The sequence below is a fragment of the Centruroides vittatus genome, unplaced genomic scaffold (genome assembly GCF_030686945.1).
Source record: "Centruroides vittatus isolate TY-2023 unplaced genomic scaffold, ASM3068694v2 contig_628, whole genome shotgun sequence".
NCBI classification, from domain to species: domain Eukaryota; kingdom Metazoa; phylum Arthropoda; class Arachnida; order Scorpiones; family Buthidae; genus Centruroides; species Centruroides vittatus.
Window position 1 is genome coordinate 5,970,062 of NW_027122385.1, and position 14,126 is coordinate 5,984,187.

Genomic DNA, 14,126 nt, shown 5'->3' on the forward strand with positions numbered 1-14,126 from the left:
TTAAAAATTGCCGTCCAGCATTGTGATAATATCATAATAAGTAATATGAATTATTTACATATATAAATTCATTCCTGGACATATCCCAACTTTAAGCTTAGAAAACATCAGAAAAAATGAGTCTAAAATTCGAAATAATATGATAAACAAATTGTAAACATTTGTTTAAAAAATACAAATAAAATATTTATGAAAACCATGTACAAAATAAAGAAAGCCTTGTGCATTCGTAAAATATTTTTTGTGCTCTTCATGCTCCAAGGCTCCTAACGAAGCTCGTATGAAGTAAAAAAAGGGAAAATATGACGACATTGAAAAAAATGGTTGTTTTCTTTCGACAACTTCGAGAAATTTTCAAGAATTTTTGACATATTTTCAAACAATGTTATTCATTTTGACAGCCAAACATCTTTTTATGCGGTAGAAAAAGAAGGAAAAGGAGAAAGAAAATTATCATTTATAAATTAAATATTTATAATTTAAATTTACATAATAAAAAATGCATATAATTTATTACGAAAGTGATAATTTATTAAAATTGTAACAGGAATTATTTTACTTTGTGTAAGAAATAATCGTTACTTTCTATAATAAAAAAAATGCATACAAGTTAATAGGAAAATGTGTCAAGAATTTCTATGACGTTACATCCTTTAGTTTTAGATAAGTCACGAACTCGTGACAACTCTATCGCTAGTCCCCATCAAAAAATAAATACAGAAAAAATTCATTTACTTGTCACTTTTCGATAGGAAAATCATAATTTTGAAAGGTTCTTACGCAGTTCACGGGTGATGTACGCTGTATAAATTAATTCTGACAGTATAATACCTTTACATAACTAAGTAGAAATAGTAACAAAATATATTTATATATAAAATAAACATTAAAAAACATCATTATATCAGCCTCAGAAGACAACGAACTTCAAGTTTATGATCTTTAAAAGTTGCAGCAGCAGCATATTTATTATAGATTTTCAAAGCTGTACGTTGAAAGAAACGTCGGATAAAATATTCAAAATTTAAATTTATTCTATAGAATAATTACTTTTATATCTTTTCTATATATTTGGTTTGTAATATATATATATACAAATTAAATTAATAAAAATAATTAGAATCTACGTAGAATTTCTATGTAACGATCAGTGACATCGTCACAATACTAGGCTGCAATTTTTATTAGTTATTATTATTGTTATTATAGTATAGTTAATCGGTATGTCTGTCCCCTAAGTTTTCATATTTGGACTGGATTTTAGTACTGCCCTACACATCACACTTCTCCTGCTAACAATCGAATCATGCCTGTCATCAATCTTCCATTATGGAGAAAATTTTGAATGACTGTTTGTCTGACTGGCTGTCAGTCAGTCAGTCAGTCAGTCAGTCAGTCAGTCAGTCAAAACAGACAGGCAGACAGTAGGAATGTATGGGGGTTTGGAATTTGAAAATTGCAGTCTAATTATGTATAGAATAACGTATACGGGTTAATTTAACTAATTTCTATGCTGTATAATTTAATTCTGACAGTATAATGTCTTTAAGAATATATACCTGAATAAAAATAACGTATATTTATATAAAAATAAATATAAAAATATCATTACTTCGACCCCATCAAATTTATAGTCCCCAGAAGATTCAGAAGTTGCATATTTATCAGCGATTTTCAACATTGTTTTCTGTAAAAATACACACTGAAATTTACCACAAAATAATTTTATTATTTAAATAATTATTTGTGCATCTAATTTAATTATTTGACGGTCGAAATATATTTAAAATAATTATTAAAGTGGCGAGTTTCGTATGCAATCGTGCATCGTGACAATAGGGACTTCATAAATATTCCTGGAAGAATTTAACATGATATTTTCTGTTGTTTACAAATAGAAAAGTAGAAAAAAATGTTTTTTTTTCTCTTCTGTATTTTTTCTTGGTAAGGTAACTTCAATCTTCTGAAGTAAACCTAAAGAAACAGATGAGATGTTGTTCAACCGGAAAGCACGTAGCAATCATGCAACCTATAGATGCTTTTATTCGGTTTTTTTGCTGAATTTTTATAGTGGTTTGCTTGTTTTACATTCGATATAAACCATATAATTAAATATAAAGAAAAGTATTATAAATATATCATAAAGGTATATCTTAAATAAAATTTATACTTTCGACTTTCTAAAATTGCTTCTTGAAATAAAACTTCTATACGAAAATTTAATATCCACTTTTATTTTTTAAAATAATACAGATAGGAGTTTACCGATCTATTTTGCACAGATATTTAAATTATTTATCACTCGCTTCTCTCTGGATTAACTGATATTTCGGGCCGTCCTGTCTCTAGGTTACACTAAGTTTTATAATATATATATACGTAACTGCGTAACGTAGGCATGAAGACAGGATTGTCCTACAGTAAATTATCTTTTATAAAATCACCGTCCTAGTATACGTTTAAAAACATAATAATAATTTTTAATTTAAAATTGAAGATAATTTCACTGACTTAATCTTGTTTACTGTCTAACCAAATGAGTTAATTTCTTCTTTAATGTTGAAATTTGTGTAGGAAGATAAATTTTTATCGGGATTTAACGCTAATCTCTTTAAATTATATATACTTTTATTTTGTTGCTATACAATCAAGACAAGTAATTGTGGGTTCAAGTATGAAGGAGGGCGCCATTATGACGTTTTACTATATACAGTCAAACGTCATTGTAGCATCCCTCTGTACAGAACCCTTCTATATAGCAGTTTACTCGATTCAGCGCCAAATTTTAAAGGTGAACATATAGTGGCTTTAAATAGCGGTTTGATATTAAACACATTCAAATAGACTTTTGACTCTTTTTGGTTCCTGGAGTTTACTTGCCAGAATTCGAACCCGGACCCCAGAGCAGTAGATTCGTGTCTTAACTACCTCGGTAATCCGGCATACTGTATTTTATACAGTACAGCAAATTACGGTTTTATATAGAGTACAGTGTATACAGTTACAGTACTGCCACTGTACTATACCGTACTGCTACGTACTGCGCACAGTACAGTATATACAGTATATATATATATGTGTGTGTGTGTGTGTGTGTACAAAAATATTATGTATTGGTTATGATTACAGCGAAAAGTATACAGTACCTGTTTAAGTATTGTATTCTTTTCACTCTGCCGGTAGTAAGTTGGTATGCGTCTGTGTGTCATTAACAATGTGTATATATAAATTTTCATCTGGCTAAACTCTGGTGTAAAGTTGCAATTCTTGATATATAAGGCGAATATTTCTTTATTGTGAGGCATAAAACTGTATCTGTTGTGACTTAAGACCTGGTGCCCCTAGGCAGAGAAGATTAGAAGCTTTTTTATATAATTTTTTATGTAGTGGGGCCTCTAACCTTCTGTGCCTTCTGTGCCTAGGGGCATCAGGTTATGATATCATAAACTAATAACAACAGAGGTTACGACGTCATAAACTAATTACACTGAATTGTAGCTAAAGATTTATTTATAAATTATATAATTGACATGAAAAAATTATGTTTTTTCATCTGAGGGCACTAGACATGTGCCTCACGTTTGCTTATAAAACAGAAATGTTAACGAGTTATAGACACTGACAGATTTTGGTCCACCAGTGGTTCAGTGGGTAAAACCACTGAATGCTAGTCGTGGTTCGCATCTGACAAGTGTGCTGACCACGTGGAGTGTTCTGGATTTCTTCACGTCATCGAAATAGAAGTTGGTTTCCTTGGCCTCAGAGAAGGCACTTTACTTTTAGCAGATCATCTGCTCTACCTTATTCCAATCTTAAAATTTTGCTAGGGTCTTGTGTTTTAGGGCCTCAGACAGTCGAAAACGTATGCTTATTAAGACGCGAACTTTATTCAGTAGTATAACTGTAGAAGCGGTAAAATCAAATATAGTTTTATATATTATTAATATACATGACATCTGACGTAAAAAGGGGCCCTGCAAGTTGAAGAAACAACTTAAAATCGCCATTGCAAATAGTTAAAAGGTAATTCAGATTGTAAACAAAGTAGTACTTTAAAAAATATGTATTTTTGATTATTCCGCTATTGCAAAATTAGGGTAAAAGGAGCATGAAAATTACCATTACAACGGTAATTTTTCATTTTCCTCCCCTTTGGAAATATCAAAAATATTGTAAATTTTTAACGAATTTTCCAGCTTCAAATAAATTGACAATATTATAAAATCGGAAATAATTACCCGCAAATTTTGTTAACTTTAATCAAATAACTTATTAATTAACTAATTAACATTAACATTATGCAGATTAATTTAAAATAATTTCAATTCAGGATTCGTTTTATTTCAATTATTACAAGTCATATCCTTTTACTAATGCATTTTTATACCAAAAAGTACCATTAAAAATAATGTAAATAAATTATGCCATTAAGAAAGAAAATATTTATCGTTCGTAATGGACTAATTTTAAATTAATTATAATTTAAAGTGTTTCTAATGTCTGAAATCTTTGTATATAAATGATGTAGCGGTTTATAAAAAAGTTTATTTTTTTAACCTTTAAAACTCGATTTGATGTGCCAAATTTAGTTATTTTACTGGAATTGATGTGAAAGATATATCAAAACATCTTGGAAAATGTCTTAAAAATCGTTATTTTATTTTATGGCCAGTTTAATGATGGCCAAAAAGAAAAGAAAACAGTTTAAATTCTTCGTTTGGCATCTTCCCTTCACAATTCCTTTCCCTTCTGTTATACATAACAGGAAAAAGCATGGCAATTATTCAAAAAATGATCTACAAGATCTGTACACTTGTGGACCTTGAAAAAAATTTGGGGTTTGTTTCTTGTATGTAGGGTTGTTAGTGTGCACCCCAATTTGAAGCTTAATAACTCACGTACCTTTTGTCGAAAATTTATGAAATTTTGCAGAAAGGTATTAGGGTTATTTATGCTTTTAAAGTTTGGTGGTGATAGGTCGAGAGGGTGGGAAGATAGATAGTATCATGTGTCACTTAGTGAAGATTTTACTCATTACAACTTTTTATAAAACCCATCTCTGCTCTCAAAATTAAGACTTTTTGTCAATTTGTTATAATTAATAATATAAAAAGTTTTAAAAATAATATAATCTCGTAACAGATGGCGCCTCACACGATTTTAACATTTTGCCGGGAATGTTACGCAATTCGTTGCTTCATTTTTAAAATAATTATAGGTAACACATGGCTATAAATTTTATATAAAAATCAGCACTAAGATAAATCTAACTAGGAAATATTTTAATATTTAAATTTAATTTAAATAAAACGTATTTTTAATTATAGTTTTTAAAAAAATTTCTAGCTTAAAGAGCGCTCGAAGGCATTTAAAACTGATATGCAATTATAATTATTTAAATAGGTATAATAACTCTTATTTTCATGATAATATAAGGGAAAAATTATAAAATATCTTACTTTCTCTTATGTAAAATCAATAAAACTTTTATAAAAGTAAAACAAGATTTATCTTGAGATTTTACTGATATTCATTTAAAATTGGTTATAATATATACATTAGCATCAATTAAAATTGTGTTGCGTATGAAGATTAATGCAAATTAATGCTATAATTTTCATTTTTTAAGGCATAAAAACTGTATATTTATTAAAAATTATCCAGGAAATAATTTATATATATATTTTCTAAATATTTTGATATTAAATTCCTTACTAAACAACCATGCAATGTACAAAATTACAACGTTCTTCGATAGAAGTGAACGTTCTGTTGACTGTAGACGTAGTTCAGCCATTTAATATATTTATCTTATCTAATTAAACATAATTTATTATTAAAATTGCTTTTAATCTCTTGCCTGTTTATGAAAATTCACAACTCCATGGAAAATAAATAGTGCAACTTTCGGTTATAAGCGAATAAAGGTTTGAAAATTTCTTCGGATTTTTCCTTATTTTATATTTAAATTTATACATATAAATAATAATTTTTATGTACATTTAATCATTATATATATATATATATATATATATATTTTTTTTATAGGTTAGACTATCTTGTGGGATTTTATTTATTAATTACAACTAATAACAAATATCCTGGCTGATGGACTACTAGGGATGTCTCTCATTCAATTTCGTATAACAAATCTGATGCTATTATTAACCTTGTTAAACCCGACCACGTTGTATCTGTTAGGTCATTGATGCTGCAAAAGTATTATAAGGATATTATTATCATTTTAAAAGCTAAATATAGTCCTCTAAGTTTACAGTATACAAAACTCCTGTAAGTTTGCAGGACTATAAAGCTCTTGTAAGTTTGGCAGAGTACAGGCTCCTGTAAATTTGCACACGTACAAAATTTCTATAAGTATGCAGGCGTACGAAGCTGTAAGTTTGCAGGAATATAAGCAGTCATTAAATATACAGATGCTTATATTTCTATAGACTGTATATTTACATGTTTTCTATAACGCTTCAACTTAGTTGAATTGAAATATAAATGTCACTTATTAAATGTTATAAACATAAGAATATGCTTTATAATTTAAAAAAATATTAAATTTTTATCTGTTATATGATGCTTATCATATCAAAATATATAAAAAATAATTAACTATGAATAGAACTTAATAATAATAACAAGATAACGTTTAAAATTAAATTAGTATGCTAGACAGTAAAACCTATGCATAACGGACACTGACAATGTCGTTATTTTGTAAGCATTTCAAAAAGAAACGTTTCTAGAAAAAATGGCCGCCATTTAGAGGTGTCCGTTATTAAAGGTTAGAATGTATTTTATTTTTAAAACTGTAAAATAATCTATAATATTATTTTATTAATAAGATGTGTATAAAATTTTTAAAAATATATAGTTAAAATAATAATCTGTAAAACTTTTTTCTTCCTAAAATAAAAAATAAATTGCGAAAACATTAATTAATGGGGATTAAGTAATATTTTTTAATACAAATTTTAATTTAACTTTTTTTAAATTTAAAAGTAAAACTTTAAAAGAACATTATTTTCTAATTATTCATGAAATAATGATGCATTTAAATCACTATAAAAGATTTTTACTTTTATAAGTAAAAACCTTTAAAAATTAAAAAGAATGCTCAACAAATTTATAACTATTACATTTTTCGTTAATTAAAATAAAGTATAAACTCTTTTTTTAAATATAATTTAAAACGTTTCTTTCTTAATTATCAATTTTTAATCGCTTAATTATAATTAATTCTTTAAATAGTTAAACAAATAAGCTGAAGACGAAGAGAATTACCTTTTCTAATTCCTTTCATAGAGTCACACCTCCATATAGCGACATTTGTTCGCCTCTGAGATTGACACTAAATCGAGTGTGGCGCTAAACTGAAGATTTTGAAACAATAAAAATTACTTAGCAATGAGAATTAAACACGAGATTTGGTAATAAGAATGTCCTTTGCCCTGTAAAATCCTAAATTTGATTGGATAAGGTGATGCAGCACGTGGGTCAACTGTTAAGGGAGGGTTTTCTATGGGAAACTGGTCCCTATTTATGCATTAGACACGTGAATAAAACTCGGAAAACTCCACGAGGCTCGAACCCGTGACCAATTCTACCAGTCTTCAGTGGTGTTATCCACTTACGAGGAACTGGATCCTCTGTTTCTTATAGACACGAAGAATATTTAGAAATTTCCACGCGAGGTGCGAACTCGTGACAGACTCTATTATTGTTTAGTGGATTATCCACTAGACCACTGTTCAGCCTCTACGTTTGGAAATTTAGAAACAAAAAAAAAGATGCTTACGAGAGAGATCAATTCACGAACGTTGATTGGCACTGTACCACGGTGGAGGGCGTTATATAGAGGTTTGTCCGTATTTACTACAGATTAAAAAAAAAGAGACTTATTCGAAATTATTGCTGTTGTTGATAAGTACATAATATAAATGAAGATATTAATTTGAATTGAACCAGTGAAATGATTAAAGTTTTATTAAGAATTAGTTCTAAGCTCTTCACTATGAAAGAAGATTGAAAGTTAATTTCACAGTCAGCAAACCAATAAATGAAAACGTTACCATAGTAACAATCATCTTCAAATTGACTTTAAGTTGTTTAAACAGACCGGTAAATTTATATACAATTTTCCCTCTTATTTTATGAGATGATATTGATGTTAGATCTCTACTTTTAGTACATTGAATGACTTAGTTTTCAATTGTGTGAACTGTCAAACATGACTTTCAAATATTTTTTTATTGTGTAAAGGTATACGATAAGGAGGTGCAGATCAAAAGTGAGTTATAAACTTGATCTCATGAGATGAAGAGAAATTTAGAAAGTGTCTTTATGCAAATTGAGACGTTTGCTAACAATTTTAGCGATGAAAAGAATTTTCTGTTCTTCAATCCATCTCTGTGATCTCTGTTTACTTTTGTGACGTGGCATCAATATGCCACGTCACAAAAGTAAACCAGAAGTAAACCACCGAACACTGGTAGCTGGTAGTGGGGGCCCACCAGTGCCCAAGCGGTTCCGTTTCCTAAACACTGGAAGTTCAGTCGTGGTTTCGAGCATCTCCAAGACGGGCTGACCACGTGGAATTTTCCAGGTTTTCTTTCCGTTAGTAACGCCTAAATAGAGGCTAATTTCTCATAAAAATCCTCCTGAGAGGAATTCATCAGTGTTGCGTTGACGTATACAAATAAAACAAGCGTATTCATAATGATATAAAATGATAATGAACTATTTTGTGATACATATATTTAAAATTATTTAATAACTTAAGCTTAAATAAATTAATAATTTATATTAAAAAAGGGGGCATTGATGAAGACAAGCCCTATCACTTTAGAAGACCTTAATGGTCCTGTAATGTGATAAGACTTGTCTTCATAACGTTCTACAATTTTGAGGACCTGTAAATTTGAGACTTAAAACGTGTATTCTAAAGGGCCACAAAAAATCTTTTCTTGCCTTTTTCAAAAAAATTTCCTGCAGTAATTGCTGTTCACAGGTTCTCGTTAGGGCAAAAATTGACAGAACACAGGGAAAAAGTAATTTAATTTGAGATTTTTCAGCTCATTTCTCAAGTTGTGAAGTAGATAAAAATCTTTTAATTTGAAGTATTCTGTTGTTTAACTTTTTCCTTCCTACCCCGAGGAATTAAGGTAATGTAAGATAGTCTATTTCAAATTGGAAATCGAAACCGGACTCCTCTTCTACTCGATTGCTTTGATACGACATTCAAGTACAGCTGCTGAAAAATAAAATAGAAGAGAGTAGAGTAAAATAAAATAACAAATTAAAAAAAGTTATGATAAAATGATGAAAGAAAGTTTAATCTCTTCAAATCGCTGTCGGCTGTGGAAGTTTATATTATTGAAAAACGTATCTATTGCTGAAAAGTGAAAGCAAAGTTTTCTTTTAAGGCAGAAAATGCTGCAGAATGTCAAAACTACAGTTTATACAATACATTTCACACAAAAATAATTAAATAATATTAATAAATATCCTCTATGTTACTAATTATGTCTCCAACTGTTTTATTACGCATGTGCCACTTAGTATTTGGAACCCGTAAGCGTGTGAGGCACATGCCTGGGATCTGTACCAGTGGCCGAGTGGATGAAACCTCTAAACACTGATAGGTGGTCATGGGTTCGCGCCTCGCCAATGGACAGCTACGTAGAGTCTATTTAAAATTTATTTTGTATACTAGTATCAATACTTTCTATATATTAACAGGACTTATTATACTGGAAATTATGGATGCAGATATTTAGTCTTACAGATCAAAAATAATGTTCTTTATTTTAGTTCAGGTGAACTAAATTTTAAATAGAGTTAAAAAGGACACAAAGGCATAATAATTAAAAAGCTACGTAGGGTTTTCTCGATTTTCTCCACGTTGGTAACACCCAAATAGGTGCCAGCTTTCCATAGATAGTCCCCACAAGAGGCATTTCCCTCGGCAGATTGTCGTTTTGTATTAATTATTACCCTAAGTTAAGTATCTATAATGTTAATTATCAAATTTAGGAACTGTTTGGATTGTCTTGTATTGGAAAACTGACTCGTATTTGGGTGTTAGGCAAGTGAACAAAACCCAGAAAACTAAACGTGGCCAGCAGGTGACACAAACCAACACCTCATATATATATAGGGAGTGTTGCGCGAACCCACGACCAATGGTGTCCTGTTAGTGTCCAATGTTTTTATCCATTCGGCCAATGGTAACTATTAGGAATTTTGAATTAAAAAAAAATATATTTAGCGGTCCGTAAGCGAGAATATTTGTTATGGTGGCATTTCAGAACAAGCAGAAGACATTTTCGTAAAAAAAAAAAAATAGTACTAAAACTCACCAATATGGCACTTTTAGTGCTGCAAGCAACAACGTGGCAAGTGGACTTTAATTAGCCGTCTTATCCTACACACATGTAGTGTCTTTCAAAGCTACCAAATATGCCAAATGTCCTCGATAAACCACACTTGAGTCCCTACAAATAAAACAGCTTTCTCGTTGCTTGCAGCGCCAAAAGTATCACAATGGCAAGTTTTGGTACTAATATTTGTTTTATTTCGCGTGTCCTGAAATTCCACCATATCAGATTTAGTTGTATTTAGACCTGTGAATGTTCGTCCGATGGAGATTATTATTTTATAACATTGAAAACAAAGTCTGCCCAAAAGGGACCACCATTTATTTTTTCTGTGTTCCAGACAATACACGTTCTTGGCGACTGACCTTTCTTTTTAGGCTGCTTGTCGCCAGAAGTTAAAAAAGTCCTTTTAAAAAACACAAAATATATCTAATTAAAATTACAAGTAATTTCTAAAAAAGGAACTGGTGACATACAGACGTCTTGCTTGCATCCATCATACTTTCCTTGGGGTGTTACTGCATTTATCTACCAAAATAAGCGCTGGAAAGCTTCTTTTGGGCAGACTTTGTCTTCAATGTTATAAAATAATAATCTCCATCGGACGAACATTCACAGATGAAAATTCTATAAGTATCGTCACCAGGGGGCAGCTTTCTTAAAATCGACATTTTCCAGCACTTCTTTTGGTAGATAAAAGCAGTAACACCCCAACGAAAGTATGATGGATGCAAGCAAGACGTCTGTATTTCACCAGTTCCTTTTTTAGAAATTACTTGTAATTTTAATTGGATATATTTTGTGTTTTTTAAAAGGACTTTTTTAACTTCTGGCGACAAGCAGCCTAAAAAGAAAGGTCAGTCGCCAAGAACGTGTATTGTCTGGAACACAGAAAAAATAAATGGTGGTCCCTTTTGGGCAGACTTTGTCTTCAATGTTATAAAATGTATTTAGACCGATAAAAGTCTATCTCCACAGCGTTAAATAGGAGTACCTTAATTACTATTACTCTCAATTTTTAATTTACAATATAAAAATATTATAAAAGTCGTTTGAATAATGTAGGATTTATTTTAATTCAAATTTACACAAAACAATTTTTAAATAATTTATATAATTAAATTAATTATAATAATTAATTACCTGAATTAATATAATTAAGCTTACATCTGGTATATAATAACAACACAATTATATAAAGTACTATAATTGTATGTAAATTCTATAAAATTTTATGGAAAATAATGCTTAAAATATATTAAAATATTTTATAATTAAAGAATTTATTTACTTTTTTTTATTGAAATTTCAGTTTAATTCACTAAAATTTTAAAAATTATGCTAGAAAAGTCAGTCGAATGTTAATTTAAAATAAATAAAAACATATTTTTTAATTCTACTCGAAATATAAAATTAAATTTTAAAAATTTATATTAAAATTATTTAAATAATATTTTTACTGTTTAAAAAAGTTTATTGTAATTCATAAAAATACAATCGAACCTTTAATAACGACCACATCCAAATGACGGCCATTTTTTTTTTATGTCATCACCACTAGTCTTATTTCACAGGTGTAAACTGTACGTAATTTTATTAAAAATATTGTATTGAAAATTTTTAAAATTAATTTAAGTATATTATTATTAGAATTTATAATTAATTAATTTTTTAAAGAATAAAATTATCTGAATAATAAAATTTAAAAATACTAAAATAACACTTCTTTTAAAAATGTCCAACGAATTAAGCGTCATCTGGCGAGCAAGTTTGTAACTAATATGTAAATTTTTTTCTCTAGAGAGGATGTTTATATTTAGAAACACGAAAACGATATTCTACATGTTTATATCACTATATTTTGTCAAAGTAAGAATACTTTTAATGATATTATTAATTACTTTAAGTGGTTAAATTTATTTTCATCGTAATTGAATAATATAAATCTCGATATTTTAGAGCCTGCAACCGCACACTGATAAGATCACAAAGTCAGAACGTGAATATCAAGAACAGAAAAATAAATTAAATGAAGAGTTTTTATTACAACAAATTGATTTATATTGGGAATGCCGACAAATTGCTAATCAGTTTAATAATAATGGTAATTAATTTTTGTTTTTTTTTATTATTTTTTATGGTTTGCATGATAGAAAAACATGAATTGCCTCATACTTGATGTGTTCAAAATGTACGTTTCAATTGAGAGTTACTCAGAAACTTGGCTCTCTATTGTTTGGGTATTGTAGTGGCGTGGTGTTAGATATACGTGGGTGACATGAGACGGAACTGTAGATGAATGCAGACAAATGTGGCAAAAACACTTGTAGTGTTTTACAAATCAAAGCGATTAATGTAATTATTTAGTGGAAAGATACATACAGCAGTGCAGTCAGACAACGTTGCACCACAACCAGTGGCATTACTAACAATTCTGTAGCTCATGTTCGTGGGATTTGCGCTACCACAAACAGCAATGCCACTGATTGTGGTGACAGGAATCCTCACAACACTCATTGTCGGGACGTTCTGCACTTGACGTTTGTGGGGCTTTGTGCCACCACAAGAAATGGCGCAAAGTAGTGGAGATCACAGACTTTTGAACACAACGAGTTTGAATTATTTATTGTTTTATCCACGTCTGAACCAACAGAGAATAAAACAGAAGTAGATATGGGAGTAAAGAAAAACTGGAAAAGTGAGAGAATGTACTTCTAAATCATTTTTATTTATTTATAGAGATATTCTGTCCTGCCATTTTTGATGGCTGGATTTGTTGGAATGTAACCAAAGCTGGACATCAAGCATCGATGCCATGCCCTTCTCCAGGTCAACACAAACGTTCAACAGGTTTTTATCACTTCGAAAATAGTCATTATATTTAAATTAATTTAAAACTAGTGACGATAAATACGAGCGAAATATTTACGTTAATAGATTCTTCTTAATTGATGATGAATGTTAAACTGTATTTCTATTAATGGCGATGTTAAATCGAGACTTTTTAATAGAAAATATATTTAAATTTATTTTATATATTTTTAAATTTATTTGATACGTCTTTGAAGCTAAATAAATGAAACCAATCATAAGTTTTTATAAGAAATTATATTTTCTAATAGAAAAACAAAGATTTATACCTAATGACTTATATTAATTAAGATTATAGCGTGTAGAAACTATATTAATCGAATTAATGACGTTTCATTCCTATATCATGGAGACTATCCATTGATATCAAGAGAGATTTTTCTTTTCTACGACGTTTAATCACCATTATTCTTTAGTTATATGATTAAAATATAATAAACCAAGAAATTGTTCGTCTCAGGAACTGCATTGAAGAATTGTTTGTCGAACGGGCAATGGGAAACTAATTACAAAGAAGAAGAAATTGCAAATTATGATTCCTGCTCGTTTGACCTTAATGAGGTTAGATAAAGGATACAAAAAATTTAAGATCTTTATCATTGAAGAGCAATTCGATATACTAAATTAGGATTAAGGAATTTATTTATCTTTAGTATTCAGGGATACAAAAAAGATTAAAAGCATTAATTGAAAACTTTTCCAACTTGGATAAACCTCCTCAAGATAATTCAAAGTTATCAACCGCCTACGAACAGTGTATAAAAAGATTAGTGTCGACAAGTAAAACTTTTACAGGTAATTAACTTACCCTGTGTGAACTTAGTTAAGATTATTTTTTAGTGATTTATATACATTATTTTCTCGCGG

At 29.4% G+C, this 14,126-nt stretch overlaps 1 protein-coding gene across 2 annotated transcripts in view; it reads left to right on the forward strand.

The window, feature by feature from the left end:
• Positions 1–14,126, forward strand: part of LOC136979581 (calcitonin gene-related peptide type 1 receptor-like) — a 54,999-nt gene that overhangs the window by 28,416 nt on the left and 12,457 nt on the right. For both annotated transcript variants that reach the window (XM_067275600.1, XM_067275601.1), the window contains exons 2-6: positions 12,190–12,257; positions 12,348–12,492; positions 13,128–13,238; positions 13,720–13,820; positions 13,913–14,054. In XM_067275600.1, the coding sequence (XP_067131701.1) occupies positions 12,190–12,257; positions 12,348–12,492; positions 13,128–13,238; positions 13,720–13,820; positions 13,913–14,054 (567 nt within the window). The remainder of the gene's footprint in view (positions 1–12,189; positions 12,258–12,347; positions 12,493–13,127; positions 13,239–13,719; positions 13,821–13,912; positions 14,055–14,126) is intronic.